Source organism: Culex pipiens, chromosome 2 (assembly GCF_016801865.2).
Source record: "Culex pipiens pallens isolate TS chromosome 2, TS_CPP_V2, whole genome shotgun sequence".
In the NCBI taxonomy this organism is placed as follows: domain Eukaryota; kingdom Metazoa; phylum Arthropoda; class Insecta; order Diptera; family Culicidae; genus Culex; species Culex pipiens.
In genome coordinates this window covers 118,493,340-118,516,322 of record NC_068938.1, presented here as the reverse complement: position 1 = coordinate 118,516,322, position 22,983 = coordinate 118,493,340, and the positions used below count along the sequence as shown (strand labels likewise).

Here is a 22,983-nt window from a genome sequence, read left to right as displayed (position 1 = left end):
CAGCGCGTTTGGCGCAGCTGGTTTTAATTCGTTGTACTGTTTAGTTATTTGTTTAATACCTAAATGTAGTTTTAATGTGTAATTATTGTTTTTGTGCCTCGACCATCACCACCTCGTTCACTCAAGTCGAGTACACAAAACTTATGGCTGTAGATAATTCATCTGAATATAATTTTATAAATATATTTAAGCACTTGCAATTTTCCAGTGAAATGTACCGTAACAGTAGTGCCAAAAAAATTACGGAACATTTTTTTAAGATAGCTCGAAAAAATAAACGGACATTTAAAATTTTCACAAAAAGAACTAAACCTTTTTTCGCCGGTTGTTGCCCCAAAATTCAACATGTCTACGGTTTTTAGCACCTCGATTTGTTTTGGCAATTTGGCGAAAATCTATAAATATCGCCGGGTCTGGTGGCGCAGTGGTTAGCGTGGTAGCCTCTCACCCCAATATGACCTGGGTTCAATCCCAGACGGACCCGGTGGCATTTTTCGAGACGAGATTGGCCTGACCACGCCTTCTATCGGATGGGGAAGTAAAACGTCGGTCTATTAGCGTAAAAGAGGTTTCGAGTGACTCACCACACATAACCTTCGGATGCCTAGAAATGAGTAGAAACTTGCAATAGAGCCTACAAAAGACCTGGGGGTCGTTAAAGTGGATTGCTTTGCTTTAGATATTGATGTTCTTTTCTAAGTCTATTTTAAATTCATTGCTTCTTCAAAGACTCTTTCCCGAAACTAGCTAGGAATAACCTGATTTAAAAAGGATTTATTACGGTTTAAAACAGGCTCACAATGCTTTATCGTGGTCTTAACCAAGATTAAATTGCACAAGTCTGGGAACGTAGCGCATGGCTTTAAATTATTCGCTCTACAGCATTGCCTTGGCGTTCTCGATTGCGAGATTCTTATTCGAAACTAGGTGTCCGAATGCCAGTGGTGTCATGGTTCGCTTTTGAGCGTATCATAGCCACTCAATCGACGAACCTATCGGGTGAGCGCTTATCGAACGCTCAGAGCGGCGGGTTTGAACGCTTCGCGAACCAAAATTTCGATCATCATTTCTCTGCTCGCTTGCCGCTCCGCTCTGAACGGAGTAAAGAGAGCGTTCAGCGAACGGTTCGCCAAAGGAGAATGTAGGCACTGATAGAAAAACTTATTTGTTTTTTTTCTTCACTCCCATAAAATTGTTCAAATTTGTTAACGATCAAGTTATCAAGGGAGATTTCCAAAAAAGTGTTCACGTTTGTGGATGGTCCCCAAGGAACCAGGGAGTCCTCTGTTGACCCAGGACATAACAACATAATATAAAAAAGTCTACCATACTCACTGGAGCTATGCGGGTATGATCTGCAGTCATAAACCGCAGACCTCTTGCTAGTTACGGCGGTGGACCCACCGATAATAAATCCAGGGAGTCATTATAAGACCCAGGACATCCCAATGAGTTATTGCAGTCACCCAGTCACGAAATATTCTAGCAGAGCTGGTTCTCTCAGAATCCTGCTAGAACGGTGAAACATTTCTGCTAGTATGCTGTAAGAATATCCAGCTCTGTAAGAACCCTGCTAGAATCCTGCTAGAACGTTGTAACTAATGGTGGGCTACCCCAGCATTAATGAGACCCCCCTCTTTGCCTCAGGTTCGGCATGTTAATCCGGAATCGGTAGGGAAACACTTAATTAGACTATTAGACAAAACAAACCCACTTAATTCAGGTTACCAGCGGTTTATTGGCTGCGTAGGTACCTCACTTCCTAGTTCTCCCACTTTCTTACTAGCTACTCCTACCTCACACGTCCTTCTTCCTTCTTCTTCGGGCTCTTTCCGGAACTGCTGCTTCCGCTTTCTCTCCACTCTCAGCTCGCGTTCCTGGAACAACGGCTACACGCCTCCACCGACCTCCGGGACTCGGTCAACCGGGGCGGGACACGTCTTCCTCTCTCGTTGTGCGGCCACTATGGGCGGTCAGCTGCTACTCTCGTACTCGACCCTCTTCTGCGCCACCTGCCTCGACGCTCCCGAGTATGTTGGTTTCCGGCTCCGGTCTGCCTGGTTTCCGGCTTCGGTTGGTGTAACGGCTGGCGAGGCTGGCGTCTTATCTCGCGACGGTTGGTCTGCAGACCAAAATGGCGGCGTCGCGAGGGCGGTTCCCACACCGGAACGGTGTCGCGGGCGATCCTCGTGCGTGAGCGATCGTGCTCGGTGGTACGATGTACCGCACGGGGAATACCGCGGGTGTCGGTTGGCTTACGGCGGACGGATGCGTCTGTGCCGGCCTGTACGCGAAGCGTACGAACACCGAGGGGTTCTGTGGGCACAATGGGACGGAAATTAGCGATGGCGGTGGGAGGTTGGACGGCGATAGATCGCGGAAGCAACGACATTTACCTGGATGTCCACAAATCAACGCAGGCTCCTCCTGCTTGCGTCCGGATCTCCGATCGTCGGACGGCTTTCCTCCGGGATATCGTCTACCGGATCTGCTTCCACTTCACTTCCAAACTTCACTCTTTCGTGACGGTGATTTTCACGGATATCGACCGTTCTCTTCAAGATATGAAAGTCATGGCTTGGTCAGCGTAGCACAAGACTCAAACCGGGTAATCCCAGGGTCGGCAAACTACTAGGTGATTCAAGGGAGGATCGGTTACAACAGAAAAACACGGAAGGATTTCCACTTTTCAACAGCACTTAATTTGGGGTTTTGGTTCGTGTGGGTGTGGGTGTGTAAAGTGTGGGTTTTTCAGGGGCTAACATACCGTGATCCGCTCAGCTGATGGTTCGCCTCCGGCGATTGCGGGCCGGCAGAGGAGTTCGTCCAACCTCCACTCTGCGGCGGGAACTGCCCCAAGGGGGGGGGGGGGTATTGTTGTTGCTGACGGATGCGGCGGCCCTTTGTTCTTGGCTGCGAGTCTGGACTTCGGCGCCAGATGCAGCGTTGTTCGCCGGCCTCCTTGGGCGGCGTCGGTTCTTCCGGCTTCCGTGCCGGGATGATGGACGACCAGCGGGCGTTGCTGGTTCCGGTGGGCAGGCGTCTTCCCTCATTGGCGGATCGGCAGCCCCAGAGTCCACTGATGCGGACGTGCCGAGAGGGGACCCTCCTTTGCGGTTAAGGCCAGCGGCCTGAGGGTGGTCGTCCTTGACGGTGATGGCGCGGGGAGGCGCCAGACGACGGGGGTGGTCCTATTACGGATTAGACGTGGGAAGCTACCAGCACGGGATTTACGCAACCCAGGCCGACCAATCCGAGATGGACGAGCTGCTCGCGGAAACCTCCTGGTTCCGCCGATGGGAAGGGCGATTGACGACCCTTCGCGGGAGCACGACTTGTCCACTCGGACGCCTGTTTGGAAGAGAGCGATTTTCCCCAAATCGACTTCCCTTATTTGTTTTTCCAAGTCCATTTTTCCACCATTTCCTTTCTGACGTAAGCAAATGCGCCCGCAGGAAATTGGTGGACATCAGCCTCGCTTACACTGATACGCTTCGCCCCCTCAAAACTGTTGTAGTGTAGTGTAAGTGGTATAAAATTCTGAGGCGAAGCTTCAATTATCCAGAATTGTAACCAACGGTTACAGATACCAGGCAAAGTGACCGTTGCAATGGCGGGGTTTTCCCAGCGATCCTCAACCTCCCCCTTCTGGACTCCTTTGTCCCATCGTCCCATCGTCCTGATCATCGCCGCTACCCAAGGCGGGCGTTTGCGATGATCTCGTGCGCTCCTGGCGGTGACTAGCGCAACTAGCGGTGCAGCGTTGGTAGCGTCCGTAGGGGCTGGACAGCTACGCTAGTAGGTCGTTATGCCCGCAAGCCTGCTCAAGTGCTCCCTCCGTAACGTGCCGCGGAACAAACGATCGCACTAATCTTGGGATGCAAATACCATAGGTTACAACGTCGTGACTGGGCATGCTCTGTAGCCGTCCATAGTCACCTTCTGTTACCAAAATCATGAAATGTTTTTCTCTGAGTGCTGTTTTTTAAGCTCTTCATGTGAACCGCTCATTGATGGTCCCTCTCACTCTCATTCGCGATGAGAGAGCAAGGGTTCATGTGAACCACGGCAGGCGTTCGGATCGTGGTTCGCTCGTGCTTGTTTCGCAATCATGAGCGAACCATACTTGAGCGTCATGACGTATCGTTTCAGCATTATATTGGAATTTAATACCAGCAAATAATGCTGCAAAACATTTAATCAGCACTTTTCCCTTGAGAAATATTTCAAGTGGCGCACAGTGATGCTGATTTAATACTTCATCGAAAGCTCAAACAAAAAAAACTGCTTTATCGACGTCAAGGCTGGGGGGAAAAAAGAACAGCTGCTCCACACCACTTGGTGGTGGGCATCCTTTGTTTTTTTCTCCTGTTGCGTTTCATGTGTGAGTGTGACACTTTGATGTTATTCTTGCATTTTTCTCGTCGATCTCCAGGATGCGCGCCAGCCAACTGATGTATTCTGAAATGAGTGTTTGTTTTGAAATTTTTGATCGATGTGGTTGATACATCGAACATTAATGAAGACTTTCTTTCTGCTGACTGACGAGTCACTCAGCAAATTGCGGCCAACCAGTAAGTGCAGTGCTATCAATTACGGAAACCTTGATGTTATTAGGGACAAGTACTGGCTAACGGCTAACGGGACCTGTTTTTCCGAGGAGTGCTTGGTCCACGGTTGGCAAAATTTCGCAAAGTGTATCAGACTTCCGGAAAGCAGCTTTTTGCGTGCGAGAACAATCATTCAATTTACCAGAGAACTTTTGATAATGTCCTTTGTGCTATGGGCATATGTTTTGAAAAATTTGGCTTCATTGCAGGCTGCAGTTTTCCACACAAAAAAAACAACAAAACACTTCAACCAGCGGGAATTGAACCCAGTTCACGCAAAAATAAAAAAACTGATGCACACTGGGATATTGCGCCTTAGCCCGTACGCTTACTGGAACGGTATGACGGGAGAAGGATAAAAGTCAATAAGAGCGTGCCAGGCTGAAATGTTTCCCGTATCGATGGGTTACTTTGTTGATAAACATCAAATGCTTTGAAGCACATTTTCAAGGTCGTAAATGCTGATTTAATGCCAGTTGCAATGCTGCAAAGTCTTGGTACTTTGAGGCATTCGCAAAGCTTATTTACTACTTCAAAACATTCCAGTGCTGATTTAGTACTGAATTAATACTTCAATTAAGTGCTTGTGGTTACCTTACCTCTACACAGAAAAAAAAATATGTAAATTTACACAGCACGTAATTACTGTTTCTTATGTAAACTCACTCAATGTAATGTTGAAATATAATGTAAAGAGTAAAAAGTCATGGAAATTACTCCAATGTGAATCTAAATCTAATGTAAATGATGAATCTAATGGAAACGTTGAGCATGGAAACTCAAATGTGATGAATTTCTACCCGTGTTTGGCTTCCTGTAAATTCCTATTTAATGTAAATCATATATCCAATGAATTTCTGCCAAACGTTGACTTCAAAACTACCCGAACTAAAAATAGTTATATTTGATTCTCTTTCTATCGCTCTCATATTTCGCTGGCACACTGCCTGAGCCTCGACCTGAGCAAGTTGATGCTTTAGCCGCTCGTTTATAAAAGGCGAAGATGGCTCAGTCGGCAGCGGGTAGCAGTAGTAACACCGAACATCCTACCCGTCGTCCGTTCGATTCCAGTCCAGCGTCATTCCACTTGACCGTCGACGAAAAAGCGCCCCTACACAGAAAAAAATATGTGAATTTACTCGACACGGAAAAAATGAATCACATGTAAACTCAGTTGACGTAAACTTGAGATTCGACGTAAACGGTTGAATCACACGTAAAATAATGTTTTTACGTATAATTTGTTGCAAATTTACATCAGATTGAATTTAAATTTAAATGTTTAATGACGTGCCAAAGTGTTACATCATAAATGATGTAACATCCGGAAATATTGTTTTGTGTGTACCTGTGAAACAACTTTTTAAAATCAGAATTTCATTTTGCTGCCCGCTTCAATCATTTTAAAACAGAACGTAGGCCACACCCTTTTCCTACTGCAATCCAAGTCGAGCTTCTCATTCTCATTGAACTAATGTAAATTTCCAATGAATCTAATGTTAATTTCTAATGCACCTTATGTAAATATACATCATTTATCATGATACCTTTTGGTACATGATAAATAATGTATATTTACAGGAATATTTTTTTCTGTGTAGACGTTGGTGATTTCAAAAGAAGTTATGTTTGTTTTTCTCAAAAAAAATTACGGAAATAATCAAATCAAATCAAACCATCCACATTAACGACCCCCGGGTCTTTTGTGGTCTCTATTGCAAGTTTCTGCTCGAACCTAGGAGTCCGAAGGCTTGAATGGGGAGAGCACCCAAACCTCTTTTTACTCCAAGGAACCTTCCACCCCAGTGTTTGAACTGACGACCTTTGGATTGCGAGTCCAACCGCCGCCAGCGATTCCACCGGAGTAGGCTTGGTTTGGTGTGTTGTTTGTACTTATGGCATGGAGACAACCCCTACTCCTGGAATGACTTAACGGCCTAACAACCAAGGCCGGGACCGACATTTTACTTCCTCATCCGATGGAAGGTTGCAGCAGATGGGAATCGAACCCAGAATCATCCGCTTACAAAGCGGACAGCGTAACCATTCGGCCACGCACTGCCACCTTACGGAAATAATGCTTTATTGAATTTGGATGATCAAGTATCAATAAAAGTAACGTTTTTCATCGTTTGTTATCATTAGAACATCATATTTTGCTTTTATATTAAAATGGGAATTGAAAATGGATGCTCAACATTCAAATGCGTTTTTCTCAAAACGCATAGTTTGTAGGGGAACTATACCCTTTCTCAGCCTATTTCTATTATCGGCCTATCAGCACTTTGAACATGAATTAAAGCTTTCATAAAGTGTTTTTGACTGTTCCAAAGTATTAAAAAGCTCAAATAAAAGTGAGCAAGCAACTTTTCATTGTTGATACATCTGAAAATGTTGATTTAATAGTGGAAAACGGCAAAAGTGATTAGAATTGATCGAACGGCTTAGTGCGAGGGCCGAGACAATAGTAAGAAATTAAATAAATTAAATTAATTAACTGCCGAAATTAATTAATTAACGAGAAGTTAATTTTGTTTACGATCCAATCATCGCCACCTCTTCTTACACCACATTGGTTTGACAGTTTGATCTCACGCGAATTTGTTTTTGTTTTGAACTGTCGCAAAAAAAAAAAAAATAAGCAGGAGAATTCAGGTGCACGGAGAAAAAAGAGTTCCTAAAAACGTGAACAAGCGTTCATGAAAATGGGAACCACGAACAAAGTGTTCAAATTTCATGGTACGTTTTTCAAAATCGTACCATGGGATTTGAACACTTTGTTCGAGGTTCCCATTTTCATGAACGCTTGTTCACGATTTTGGGAACTCTTTTTTCTCCGTGTGGCGCAGGAGATCAGGAAATGTTGCTGAAACAGGAGATGCTGGCCAGAGGATCGATCTGGGAGGAAAAGTCCTTCGTTTTTTCGGACAGTGTAGTTGATCGGTGAGGACCGCATCGTGATTTATCCGATTGCATTCAAGCGCCCAGCAAGCAAGCTTCTTTTGCTCCCTGGTATAGATGGCTGGGATGGATTAGCCTTTGGCAACAACTCCAACGTCCTGATCGGATCCGGCTCAAGCTGTTCAATCATCCCGATCGGAAAACTTTCTGCTCGCGTCATCATTACAGCAGCGCTGGTCCAATCGACAGCGGAATAACAATCTCGTCCGCTTCTTCCTCTTCAGCGGCAGTAGCGGTCATCGCCCAGCAAGTGGAGTCCAAGATCAACAACAACCTTCACGCGAATGCGCAAGGGCACGAGTTTAACGATTCGTAGGGCAGCAACCAGTGGCCTGAGAGTGATGGTGCAGGATGCGGCGGAAGTGGTGCCCAGTATCATCACAGTGTTATCTATGTCACAATTAATCACGGTGTAGTTGGTGGGGGCATCACAGAGGGACACACCACCACTATCAGGCGCAACAAGTCGGAGGAGGTCGGGGTTAAGGACACGAACCCGGCGGATCAAATGGCGTTGCCGGAGCTTGAGAACGAACCGATGCATGTAGGATAAGTTAGTGATTATGTGGAGTTTCACGAGTTAAAAAGTTTCTTGTTTTATGTTTCTCATCAGCTCCAAAGCATCAAGCAACTAGACGACACCACCTTCCAGAAGTTCACATCTTAGCAGAAGTAACAGTAACAACAATCACAGCAGTCTCAACAGTCACACATGCGACAACAACAACACCAGCAGCTCAGTCCGGACCGTAGGTACACGTCGCCAAACGAGCAGAACGTCATCATACATCCACATCAGTCGGGTCAACCGCCGAGCGGGTTAGCCGTGAAACACATCGTCCCAGATCCGATCAATTGGACCGGCAAATTACGTAGGCTTGCAGTAGTGCTTACCACCGTTCAATCCGTGACACCCTCTGGCCCCGTGATGACCACCATCACCGGTACGACCTTGAGCCCGGCGGTCCAGCAACATTTGTTAGACAGTTAGAAAACAAGTTTATATATTTATTTAAATGGTTTCAATTATAATGAAAAACAAATTAATTATAATCAATAAACAATTGCCAAAAGGACCCAGACCACTTAAATCAAATTGAGCATGCTTGTCGGGACGGTGCTTTGTGGCGGTTTGTGAAACGCGAACAGATAGTAATCACCATCGGGTTGACGTCTTGACGATCTTCCTAGAGTCGAATCACCATTCCTGTGAATTCACCGTGATTTCCGCAGATGAATCCATCTTCATGAAGATAGAAATGAACGACAGGTGACGACGCCTGCTGACGTCGTCATTCTTCGAATCGTAATCCGGACTGGTCTTGGGGGCACTCATTCCGAGGCACATCTCAATAAATTCATCGCACAACTCTGGATCAGTCGTGAAGCTCAAATGAAGACGCCTGAAATAAACAGTAATTTGCTGACTGCGTTTTTTTTAAATTAATTTAAAATACTCACGGCATACTGCCGTTTGAAGAAACTCTTACCAACAGCGTTCCGAATGCACCGGAGAAAGCTTTCTCCGCCGTCCTTGAGGATGTCAACTTCCGTAGAAGGAAACTCTATGTACTTTCTTGCTCAATTTGTCGTAGGTTTGGTCTTCAACGTAGTAGGCAGGGTAGTCGGCTTCTTGGTCTGGTTCGTGTTCCGTGAGGACTTGTTCCGGTCTGTGTTCCGTGGCCACCGCCGCGGACGGGTCGTCCGTATTTGCGCACTCTGCATTGAGAATAATGGTGTAGACGTAATCTGGTTCCGAGGAGGTAGTAACTGCGGTGGTCATTGAATGGACCGTTTTGACTTGGACCGGAGACGCTTCCAGCGGGACGAATATCTTGGGGGGTGATCGTTGCTCACTGGGTGACTTTATAGATTGGATTGCAACAATTTTCCTGTGGTCACTGCTTCCGCCGTCGAGTTGGAACCATACGTAGAACGTGTACCTCGTTTGAAGGTGATGTTGGAGTTGGAGCGAGAGTTTGAGTCTTTGGTGGGCGATAACTTTTGAAGTGGCCAGATTCCAGAAAAGATGAAAGTTTGTTTTGGAAGCGAAATTGGGTTCAAAACAAAAATAAAAACAAATTTGACAGTCGCACGCAAAAGCAAAAACAAAGTTTTCAACAAAGCAGGTTTGGCGCTGTCAAATGTCAAATTGCAAGAGGTATTTAATTCCTTAATATATTAAATGCGAGCATTCAATACATTAAGGCCTTTGTCACGCCCCTCGGCTTAGTGTGATTAAAATGGGTATATGTCCCCTACATGATGCTTTTTGAAATGTTGGCATCGATATAACAACTGAAAAAGCACAAACTCGGTCACTAAACACAAGTCAATGACCAAACTATAAACAGTGAAGGTGGGTTGGACACTGCCTTCAAAAGCAGCTACTTTCACTATTTTGTTGCTATTACACTCAAACCCCGATGATTTGACACTAACTGTTGTCAAACGAACGGGGTCACTTTTTAGTTTTACACGGAGTTCACACGCACTACCAAACGTTTGTTTTGATAGTGTGCGTGAGCGCCGTGTAAAAAGTGACAGTTCGTACAAACTTAAAAAGTGTCAAACGAAAAAGTGACCAACCACCGGGGGTTGAGTGTACAATGTGTACATTCTTTAACTTCACCACAATATAGACTGCACACCACAAATGATATTTTCAACCATTTATCACTTTCTTTTCAAATTAAACATATAAGAGCATCTCCAACGGTGCGTAGAGATCCTAAATAGGGAGACTAGTCGAAGTGAATTTGACGTACCCAAACAGACACGAGTTTGACGTATCCAAACGAGCATTTGCCTTTATGCCCAGCAAAACTTATCGGTGGTGCCAAGCTCAAAACATCCATTTAGCAAACTTAGACCACACAGAAAAAAAAAAGTTGAGTTTTGGAGTTTTGAAAAATTTTATAGGTTGAATATTACCTCTTTTTTGTGTAATATTACATAAAAAATGTGTAAAAATGTGAACCTGATGAATATTCATCAAAAACTGATGAAAATTCATCATTTTCTGGGGTAAAATTAATCATTTATTTTGCCACAAAATCTGTCACCATTTCCTGATGAATATTACCATCATTTTTTTTTCTGTGCAGTCTCCCTATTTAGGGTCTCTACCGGTGCGTACATAACTGAGTGACTATTTTGTTCACCCACAGCGCTACTATTTTAGTTTAGTCACCCTTCCCACACCGGTCGTTGATAAAACGGGTTGGTAATATAGTCACTGCCATCCCCACCGGGGGTGAGTATCAGCTTATTTTGACGTTTCGAAATAAAATTTGTTTAAATTTATTGACATGACCAATTTTCCAAAATCTTCAAAAGCAGAAGTAATTATTTCCAGAAAAAAAAAAACTAGATTGGCCGCATCCTGGTTCCCCGGGGGATGTTCCGTTGAAGGGACATTGGCAGCACCGTATGAGCAAAATTGGTGCCAAACTTCACAATTTTCAAAATAACATATGAACATTATGAAAACTGACTTTTTGAACGGACTAGCCAGAACCCGGACGCGAGTTCATCGCCATGTAGAGTAGCGCTCCGACCAAGCTGTGGTACTGGCCAAGGTTTCACTGGACAGCTTGTAGTAGCCGGCATCCAACGGCTTCCTTTTGCTCCTTCGAACCGCTGTGCGATGTCCCGAATGAACGCGCGCTGGCTGATCGAGAAGTAGCCATCCGCGTTCTTGCTGACTTTAATCCCGAGGAACTGACTGACTTCGCCCAGCGACGAAATTTCGAATTGCTTCTTGAGTTCCTCCTCCAGCTTGACGATGTGCTTCTTGTCCTTGCACACCACGATCATATCGTCCAGGTAGATCAGCAGGTAGATCCACTCACCAGTTTCCAGCGGCTTCAAGAACAGGCACGCGTCCGAGGTAGACTGCATGAATCCCAAGCTCAGCAAAATCCGCTTCACCGTAGTGTTGCAAACCCGCGCCGCCTGCTTGAGTCCGTAAAGGCAACGGTTAAGTTTGCACACCAGGGCTTCCTTTCCAGGCACCGCGTATCCGGGAGGCTGTCGCATGTGCTGCTCAGATATGCGTTCTTGACGTCAATGTGCCAGACTCGAAGTTTGCGATGTCCAGCCACAGTGAGTAGCACCCGGAACGTCTGCTGCATCGCGACCGGCGCGAACACTTCATTGAAGTCGACACCGTACCGCTGAGCGTATCCCTGAGAAACAAGTCTTGCCTTGTAGCGCACGACCTGCCCAGCCGAGTCTCTCTTCTGCTTGAACACCCACTTTGATCCGATGGCTTGACGTCCAGGGGGTAGCGGTACGAGCGTCCAAGTGTCGTTAGACAACAGCGACTCGTACTCTTCGTCCATGGCCAACCGCCTTTTGTCCTTTTCCGCACTGGTGACCGCTCCTTTGTAGTTGCTCGGTTCCACCACTTCGAGCTTCGCGCTGCCGACGACGTAATCCTCCAAAGCGTTCGAGCGCTGCGTCCTTCTTGGTGCTGGCTGGCCCGGTTCTTCACCCTCGAACAACGACTCGTCGAGGAAACCTTCGAAGAGTGGTTCCTCGTCCAAGCTGCGATTCCCTTTGGCATCGTCCCCCACCAGCGACTTATCATCAGCATCGGTCATCGGCGGCTCCACCTCAAAGGTTCTGTCGTGAGGCTCCTCCTGAAGCCCTGCTCCGATTTCCAGGAATCTTGTATCCCTGCTGATGATGATCTTTCCGGTTCGCTTGTTCAGGAAACGATAAGCCTTCGCCTTGCAGTCGTAGCCAACGAAGGTTAGCTTTTCCGCCTTGCTGTCGAACTTGCCGCGCTTCTCATCCGGGATGTGCACGTACGCCTCACAGCCGAAGATCTTGAGGTTGCTCAAAACTGGCTTCTGGCCGTACCAGAGTTCGTAGGGAGTTTTCTCGACAACCCGAGACGGCGTACGGTTCTGGATGTACGCTGCGGTTGAACGGCCTCTCCCCAGTAGCACATGTGCAGTTCCGCGTCCAGCAGCATACACACCGCCATGTCGTTGGTGTAGCGGTTCCGACGCTCTGCAGTCCCGTTCTGCTGCGGAGAATATCCAGCTGTCAGCTGAGACTGGATCCCCTCCTCCCGGTAGAACTGCGCTAGCTCCTTGTTCACGAACTCTCCGCCCCGGTCAGAGCGAATGATGGCCGGCTTCCGACCAAACTGGTTCTCTGCCATCCGCCCGTAGTTCTTGATGTACTACTTCGCCTCTGCCTTGTCCTTCAGCAGATACAGCTTCACGAACCGGCTGTAGTCGTCGACGATGCACATAAAGTACCGGTTCCCGCCTGGAGTCACGTCCGGCATCGGTCCGCACAGATCCGTATGGACCAGCTGCAGCGGCTGCGTCGTCTTCTTCACGGACACTTGAGGGAAAGGCAATCGGGCTGACTTGCCTTCCAAGCACTCCTCACACTTTCCTCTGCCTCCACAGTCAACCATCTTCACTCCGGACACTAAATCTTCCTTCTTCATGCGATCGAGCACTGCTACGTCGCGATGTCCGAGTCTCCGATGCCACGTATGGTGGCAGTTTAGCGTGTGGCAGCTTCCTCCAGCTACAGCCGCAACCTCCGAAGACTCCTTCAGGACGAAAAGCTTTCCGCTGGCCGAGCCAGCTTTTCGCAAGCAGAAAACAAAAAATATGTTAAATCATTGTAAAAGCATTTTTCAACCATTATTCTTTCAATTTCCTTAAAATTTCAATAAATCTTCGTATGCCTGAATAAGATGTTAGTCAGTTAGATTAATAACCCAAATGACATAAGTTCGAATCCCGAGGTGAAAAGTTTCTAAGTGCAAAATAACTTTAAGGCTCAAGCCAGAAATAAATGTGCATTGTACTTTTGAATATGTATGGAAAACCTATGTTTTTGATATTTTTACAGTTTTTTTCTGAAGCGGTGTATGCACTTCGGAAAGAATCGGTCAAGACAAATTTTAAATGGGCAGCAGCGGCAGTGAAGCAAGCCAGAGAGGGTGAAGAAAAGCCTCAAGAAAACGCTCCATCTCCTTTGTTCTGCTGTTCGTAAAGCTGTTTCTTGACCTCTTTTCTTCCGATCTCCATACTAGCCTTTAAGTAAAACGAAATTTCAATCACATTTAAACTTTCATTAAGATAGATTTTTCAACAAAATATTTGTATCGTATAGTCGGGATCAAAGTGTGGATAAAACATTTTTTTAATATGAACAATAAATAAAGTTGTTCAAGAATAAATATAAGCTAAATTTTTAAGAACTATAAAATCATATTGCTGATTAGTCAAAGGGTCACTTTACATGTTCTTGCAAAAAGGGCCCGCGTTCCACAAAAAACTTCCTCGCGGGCCACGTTTGCCCCCGGGCCATGCTTTGGTCACCCCTGGTTTAGACTGTGTTTAACTAACTTATAAAATTTTTGGTTGATTTGATTATGAAGGCATATTTATTAATTTCCAACACTCCATGCGAATGCGAATGCGAATATTTATTAATTTCCAACACTCATCGAAACTTGACCAAAGGATTTTTGAATGTAAGAATTTCAAGAAAAACTAATACTTCGACATATTTTTCAGGCTGATTAATTATTATTTTTCGCATTGCTGTATCTAATCCAGACTATATTAGAACAAATTTGGATCTTGATTTATTTTTATTTTAAATAGCCTTCCATTGTATTTTGAAAAACTTTTTTAGAATCGAGAATCAATTCTACAAAATGCTTATAATGAAAAAATTTGTTATGCACAAAAAACAATCTCTCAAAATGTTTTGAAACATCATCTTTGTCGACAAATTATGTACTTATCAATAAAATTAAGCCACAGAAACATGTTCTTTTTAATCAATAACAGACAAGTATTTTACTTGAGGTGTGCCTTTAAAATAAAAACGTTACTTAATCCACCCGTAGGTGGTTGGTGCCTTCCTCTCATTCAAAGGGTAATGCTATCCAAAATAGACACGCTCGTGGGAAGGTCTTTAAATTACCTATCCAAAGATAGGTCGCATGATATATTTGGAATACGTTTTCATCTAAATATCTGAGAACTAGCCTCCAAAAAGTGTATCAATAACTCTTAAGTGCTTATAACTTTTGATAGGGTTGTCAGACCTTCAATGTTTTGGACGCGTTGGAAAGGTCTTTTGATAACCTGTTCAACGACGGGTTGCATGATAGATCCGGACAACGTTTTCATCGTGATATTTGAGATCCGGCTTCCAAAAAGTGCATAAATAACACTTAATTGCTAATAACTTTTGATAGGGTTGTCAGATCTTCAATGTATTGGTCGCGTTGGAAAGGACTTTTAAATACCTTTCTTAAAATGTATAACATGCTGGTGTTTCTTACAAAAACCACCCTTTTTACAATCTTTCGGACTTTAGTCAAAATCGTTTTTTTAGCATTACTTTTGAAGTACTTTACTAAACTTCATAATTTTCAATAGGGACTTATGGGACCCCAAGACGAATCGAATGAGACCAAAACGGTCCAAATCGGTTAAGCCAGTGCTGCGATAATCGAGTGCATATTTTTTGGTGCACAGACCCACATCCCTACACACAAACACACACACACACACACAGACATTTGCTCAGAATTCGATTCTGAGTCGATAGGTATACATGAAGGTGGGTCTAGGAGGTCTAATTGAGAAGTTCAGTTTTCGAGTGATTTTATAGCCTTTCCTCAGTAAGGTGAGGAAGGCAAAAACCGTAGATAAAACAAAATTCAAAGGGAATTAAAAATAAATATACATCTACAACAAATTAAAACAGATAATAAATCTATCGTATAAGAAAAAATACATTATATAACACAAACTTTTATAAATTATTATAATTTCTTGGCATGAATCAACGCATAATTATTGATTTGAATATAAACCAGAGCAAAAAATGCAAAAAAACACATCTGTTTCCCGCAGTGGGATTGTTTTGGCTGCAAATTTGCTACCCTATAGTAAACAACAACAACTTCTCGTGCTGTCAAAACTAAGATGCTTTACTACACTGAAAGAATCCAACATAGTAAATTCATGTGTTTTTTCACGTGAGTGTCTCCAAAAATCAACATGGTAAAATTACATGCTTTTCATTAGACCTACACATGTTTAACATGCCTAATGGACGTGAAACCCACGTTAGTTCAACCCATATTGATCCCCCTTTTTTTCATGGGATTTTCATGTCTGATTCACATGAATTGCACTTTGATTTGCCCCAATTGACTTATCCTTTGGTTTTCAAGTGGAATTCACGTGAATGTCAAATGTTTTAGATATTGAAGTTGAAATGGTGAAAATTAGTCTTAAAGCAAGATGGCTTTCTACAAAAAGTTCGAGTTGAGAGCTCGCTCGTTAAAATTGTGTTTTTGGCTGGTAAAGTGTGTTTTAATTGTTAAAACTATGCTTCTAAACTGTGGTAAGCATTTTCTGATTATTTTTTTGAAAAATAAGTGATAAACAGGATTTTTCTTCATTTTATTTTCAAGGTTTTGAATTCCTGGTAAACTTGTTTCGGGCAGAAAAGTTTCCATCGTCCGCATCCTGCTGCCACTGCTCGTATACTATAGTGGCTCCCCGCGAGGATACGAAAATTTCCATGGAGACCTCGCAATAGTTCCGGATTGTGTTATTGTAGCCACGGTTCGCTGATCACCCGAAGTTCTGGTCTCGAAAATGTGATGTATTGGTGTATTCGTGATTTTTTTTTGTTGCAATAAACGATATAGAATATATAAAAAGAATTTTTCTTCAACAAAGAAAATCACTTTTTTTAACTATTCATTTGAAAAGGAATAGAAAATCATTTGATTTGAATGTGCAATCCATTTCATTTTCATCAGTATTTCATGTGATAATCATGTGCGATGACACATGAAGCTAACGTGATTTTCACTTGGTTTGAATATGCAGCGGGATTAAAATTTTCTATGTGATTTGCACATGACATTCACATGCTAAGTCGAATGGGGTAGATTCATGTGTAAAACATGTGATATTGCTATGTGCCTTTCTTTCAGTGTAGGGTGGGAATTCGTGGCTGAAAATTCGTTATTATGAAAATTCGTTATCATGAAAATCATGTCACGTAACGCACAATTTGCATATAAGCACTTATAAAAATTTGCAAAAAACCTTGTGTTACTCGTTACAGGGGGTAGGGGGTATCGCTCATCTGTTACGATTTGTTAAGAAGGGGGGGGGGGGGTCAAAAATCCCAAATTTTGCGTTACGTAATAAAAGAACGCTCCCTAAAATAAACTAGGCGGTCGGTCCATTAGCGTAAAAGAGGTTTTGAGTGACTCACCTCACATAACCTTCGGACGCTTAGAAATTAGCAGAAACTTGCAACAGAGACCACAAAAGACCCGGGGGTCGTTAAAGTGGATTGCTTTGCTTACCCAAAACTAGGCAGGGCTCGCCAAGATTCCCTTGTGGACCACCGATCAGTGAGGTACTCCTGGATATTAGCTCCTGAAAAGTGCTTTAAAAGTGCAAAAAATGCCTCACGGCAAGAAAAAGAGGCGGTCCTCACCAGCAGGATCGGCAGATTTGAAGAAGCTAAAGAATGCCGAAGCGCTACCTGCAAAGCCAGGCAGTTTGAGCAAGGACGCTCAAAAATTGTCTGGAAACCAGTTCGCTACCCTCCCTGTGGACGTGAGCGAGAAGGAAGAATTTGAACGACGGGTAAAGTTGCCACCCATTTTTTGTGAAAACATCGTCATCGGATTTGGTGCGACAATGGCTAACCGGGTTCATCAAATCTGGTGCTTTACGAGCTTCCATTCGCTTGTGTGTTGATGGACTCAAAATTATGCTACCTACCAGAAAGGATTACAACTACGTTCGGGATTTCCTGAACAACACAAAGATTGCATACTACAGCCATGACGATCCAGGTAAACGCCCCATGAAACAGGTCCTCCGAGGCCTGTACGACATGGATGTGAGTGTGCTGAAAGAAGAGCTCAAAACTCTTAAGTTGAACGTGATCGAAGTCTTCAAGATGACGAGACACAACAAGGACATCAAGTATCGTGATCAACTGTACCTGGTTCATCTCGAGAAAGGATCGACAACGCCGTCTGAGCTGAAAGCAGTTCGGGCAATTTTCAACATCATCGTGACTTGGGAACGTTATCGTCCAGTGCACCGTGACGTGACACAATGTTCAAACTGTTTGCAGTTTGGACATGGTGGAAGGAACTGTTTCATCAAGAGTCGTTGTGCAACCTGCGGAGGTGAGCACAAAACTCAAGCTTGCGAAACAATCAACGAGAACATCGAAGCGAAATGCTTCAATTGCGGCGGCGACCATTCTACCAAGAATCGAATCTGCCCAAAACGTGCTGAGTTAGTAAAAATTCGGCAGCAAGCGACGACGAGGCACCAACCAAATCGTCGCAAAACACCACCAGCATACACGGACGCGGATTTTTCTGCTTTGGCGTCGCCAGTAGCAGGTTCTGTTCGAGTGGTTCCAAATCTGCAGCCATTGCCGTTGAATCAGCGGCAAAAAGTTGCAGAGAATACAACACCTCCAGGCTTCAGTCAGCAACCGAGGGAAAACCAACCAGCACCAACGGATGAAGGCAGCAGTGACCTGTTTTCACCACAAGAACTTCTGAACATTTTCATCGAGATGACAACAACACTGCGTGGTTGCAAAACTCGCCAGGAACAAGTAAGAACGCTTGGAGGATTTATCTTAAAATACAGTTCGTAGTTTACTCGTTCTAGTGATTTTGAATATTTCAATGATTTTGTTTTTTTTTTAGTTTTAAGTTAGGATTAGTTGTTAAAGTGATTTTTTTTCTTTTTTACCCAAATGTATTCGATTCAATGCAATAATGTACAACAATTTGAAGTTAATAAAATAAATGTGATCAGTTAATAATAAAACGAAAAATACAACAAATATTAAGAGCATTAGGCCATACCACTTAGCATGCTAAAAAAATGTAATTATTATAAGAAAGTTCAATAAAGACTTATTTAATTTCAAAAAAAAAGTGTCGGGCAGGGCTCGCCCGAGAGAATAATGGTTTTGAGTCAAGAGAATAGTGGTACCATTTACGGACACAGAGAATGGGCGAAAGAATTATGTTCTTGAAAAAAAGGTTTAATCCGTCAAAACAATAAAACCAAAAATTTCGCCTACGGGAATCGAACTAGAGACCTTTGACAGACTTACCTATCTGCATCGGCCATCTCAGCTTGGTGACTAAGGTGTGGTCAGATGGCGATGTATGACACTTATTGGAGATTTATTGTATCAATTAACGAAAGAACACATTTGTTATGATGGTGTGAGTTGTTAGCATTATTCTTTCGATTTTGGTACTGAGCCCTCAATAAATTTTGAGGGAACGATTCTCTCGACTCTGAATTTCGGGTGTAGGCAATTGACCAGTATAATTTGACTTAAATGAAGTTGCAAAACTCAAATTTGATGTTAAAAGTAAAAATAAATGTTCATGATTCGATTATTTGAAGTTCCATACAAGCTATCGGATAATCGTAACTTTTGATAATCGAGGTTTCGGATAATGGAGTCTGTATAAAATTAGATGGTAGAGGTTGTGATAAACTAAATTTTTATTTCATTGTGAAATAATCCAGTCTACAATAAAAATTCTTATGAAATCAATTAGGTACATAATTTCTTCGAAACTCTTGACAACATGTAGTTATTCATCAATAAGTTATAAAGTAGCATATGGTAAATAATGATACACCCTATTTTTTACGTTACATGGCATTATTCGACGCCATTCAACCAACGTATTCGCTGATTGGATGGTAAAATCAGAAGGCGTGGTCTGGCTCGATAGCTATCAGCCAGTTTTATCTTCCCTTTTTCGTTTTTACATCAGTCTGCAGGAGAACGTGAAAGTGCGAAGTTCTTTCCAAATACTCCAGCGAAAATTTGCTCATGGAAAAGGATAAGGAAATATATATATTTCCAGTGCTAGTGACTGAAGGTAAAAACCAGATGTGCTCTCAGTTGATGTTTTTAAAATCTGTGGTGCATTTGTACTCAGCTTTAACCAAGAAAGTTATCGATTTGAATTTGGGTAAGGGACCATCCATAAACCACGTGGACACTTTTTGGGAATCTGTTAACCCCCCCCCTCCCCCTCGTGGACAATTGTCCATACAAAAAAAAAACTTTTTTGTATGGATCGTGGACAATCGCCATAACCACCCCCCCCCCCCCCCTAAAGCGTCCATGTGGTTTATGGATGGTCCCTAATGCAGATTCATGACCAATTGTGTTCTGAAATTTTACTGAAAAATATTTAGGAAAAGTGTTGTGCAGTGGATTTCGAAATAAGTCGAAGTTAACTTTATAGCTGTCGACCAACCAGTGTCTTCTTTTTTATCTACAAGGACTTCGCCGCCCTGGGCTCCTAAGTGTATGAAAATATGGCACGGAGCGACGGCGCCGAATACCCATATTTACACAAAGAATTTTCGAAATAAGTAATAGAAAGGGAAAGTGAATTCAGTTTGTTTAGGATTTTATCACCTAAACAAACTGACTTCACTTCACAGAAATGGTAAAATTTTGTTTAAAGGGACAAAAATGTCAAGGGTTGGTATGAGCACACACTCAAACTTGTTTTCAGGGCATTAAAATAAACATTTTCAATTATTACCAACATGAATTTGAAGACATTTGGTTGCATCATTGCTGGGACCCGTTGTGTAGGGGTAAGCGTGGTTGTCTCTCACCCAGTTGGCTTGGGTTAAATTCCAGACGGTTCCGGTGGCATTTTAAGAGACGAGATTTGTCTGATCAAGCCTCCCGCGGACGGGGAAGTAAACGTTGGCCCCGGTCTAACCTAGAGGTTAGGTCGTTAGCTCAATCCAGGTGTAGGAGTCGTCTCCCTGGGTGCTGCCTCGGTGGAGTCGCTGGTAGGTGTGCTTCCGGCTCGAGACGAGAAGCTCCCAGCGCGTGTGCTTACCTCGCGAGCACCGTCGTACGAAAGAGGCCGATTGCTTGCTCGCCCGACACACGTCGCGGTTGAGTGAGAGCCACCGTTTGCTGAGAGCCAAAGACTGGCTCTCACAGTGAGTGTCACTCAGTTGTGACATTAGGCAGTAGAGCTCGCTCCTGGCACACAACAGTAGAGCCCTCACAGTGATTGCTCAATATTATGCCCCACATCCCCCTTCGTCATTTAAAAATAAACTCACGGCTTGCTATTTATGTATTTATTAAAAAAAATGAAGGAATTCTGTCGGTCAACCAGGGAAATGTAAGAAAAGTTCAATCAAAGTATAATATAATTCAAAGAGGATAGAAATTGGTGCGAAATAATTACTTCCCGTATTCCATTTCGATCAGGCGGACGTAATCCTGGAGATAAGCTGGAACTTTTGTGGCTCGTTTTGAGCGCGTCTGGACATCCGCCTGTTCTTCTAGCGTTTCAGAAGGCTGCAACTGTACGGTCGGTTCCTGTGGCACCGGTCCTGACAACCTAGAACCAGACTTCGGATCCCGCCAGACCTTCACCTTCCGAGTGAGCGATACATGTCGCTTAAGGAGCTTACCTTTCTCGTCCGACAACACGAGGTTCCCGTTTGACTGCTTGTGGACAGTGTATCTGGTCGGATCGAACCGACTGTCGCCTTTGGCACGGTTTTGCCTTTCGACGACCACGGTATCACCAGGCATTACGCGGCACTCCCTGGCACCCCTACGGTTGTCCTCACGATGTTTCGCCATCTGCTTCGCTCTTTGATCGCGCTCCTCGATGAGCTCATCGTTGCGCGCAACGGTGCTGTCCAGCAATGGTAGACCCCGGCGTATCTTGCGTCCATTCATAACCTCCTCTGGAGGAACCTTTGTCACGGCGTGCTGAGCGGAGTTGTGAGCATTAATCGCGGCCTGCAGCTCAACCATGTAGTTCGTTTGGTTCGCTACAGCGGAGGCCATGGCCTTATTCACGAGTTTCATATAGCATTCCACCATACCATTTTGCTGAGGGAACAGCGGTGTTGAGAAGATGGCATTGATTCCGTGGTCCGTGCAGTAACGTTTATAATCTTCGCCATTGAAGGGGGGGCCGTTGTCCGACTTGATGTTCTTTGGAAACCCCTCTCTGTCGAAAATCTCGTCGAGGACCTTTTTGGTGTAGTCGAAGCTGGTCGATCTAACACCTCGAGCGATCAAGTACCGCGATCTGTAGTCGACTAGCAGAAGTATGTAGATACCTCCAAATTTCAGATACGGTCCATTGAAGTCGAGGGCAACTGTGTCCCACACGGCAGATGGAATAGCGATTCTCTCCATCGGTGTAGGTTTTTCTGGTCGTCCGTTGGTCACGCATGTTGCACATGACTCGGCCCAATCCTCAGCCTCCTTTGCCATCCCTGGCCACCAGACGCGAGCTCGCAAAATGCTTTTCAGCTTTGCTGATGATGGATGACCCTCGTGCGCCACTTCCAGAGTTTGATTCCGCAGTGACTCCGGCATGACGACGCATCCTGTCTTGATTAGCAAACCATTCTTCACGTGAAGGTCATCACCGACTGCTTGAAATCTGCGCAACTGTTTAGGCCAATCTCCGGTCTCGAGAGCACGCATCACCTTGGTCAACGTAGGATCCTGTGCGGTTGCGATCTTAATCGCATCTTCTGTCAGAAATCCGGCGTTGCTGGATTCGATTGCTGCGATTTCCCAGGGATTGGCGGACCCGTCAAAGGGATCGTCTAGGCCTTCGTATAATCGAGATGACGGATCAGCGATGTTAAACTTACCCTCGACGTACTCGACCGTGATTCTGTATGGGCTGAGACGCAACGCCCAGCCGTCCGCACGCGTTAGTGCTCGCTTCGAGTCTTCCCTTGACCTGTTCAGTATGAAAGCGACACCTTTTGCGTCTGTACGCAAGGTGAAACTTCTTCCCAGCAGATAATACGAGAAGTATTCAACCGCCCAGACCGCGCCCAATGCTTCTCGTTGATTCTGGGCGTATCGTTTTTCTGCTGGCGTCAACGCTTTCGATGCAAAACTGATGATCCGTGGGGTTCGTTCCGAATTCTCCTGCACTAAAACCGCCCCAAGCGCTACCGGGGATGCGTCCGTGTAGAGAACGGTTCTGTCCGATTCGCAAAAGTAGCCCAGCGCTAGCGTACAGTCGGCGATGCGCGATTTCGTTGCCTCAAAAGCCTCAGATTGCTCCGCTTCCCACTTCCAGGTCTTCGTTGTCGCGACCTTCCACAGCGAGCTTGTCAATTCAGCGAAGTTTTGAATGTAAGGGCTATCAAACGAGGCTAGACCAAGGAAGCTTCGGAGCTCAGATGAGGTTTTTGGCTGACGGAACTGGTTGATGTGCTTGATCTTGGCCTCATCAATGTGAAAGCCATTTTCGTCCAACTCATGACCCAAGAACTTCACACGCACCTTATCA

At 44.4% G+C, this 22,983-nt stretch overlaps 1 protein-coding gene across 1 annotated transcript; it reads left to right on the top strand.

Annotated features, from left to right (window-relative positions):
• The first annotated feature begins 7,463 nt into the window (after positions 1-7,463).
• On the top strand, positions 7,464-7,898 carry LOC120419403 (uncharacterized). The gene is made up of 2 exons (XM_039582081.2): positions 7,464-7,553; positions 7,629-7,898. The coding sequence occupies exons 1-2, from the start codon at positions 7,471-7,473 to the stop codon at positions 7,885-7,887; spliced, it is 342 nt and encodes a 113-aa protein (XP_039438015.1). The 5' UTR covers positions 7,464-7,470; the 3' UTR covers positions 7,888-7,898.
• The last annotated feature ends 15,085 nt before the right edge of the window (positions 7,899-22,983 follow it).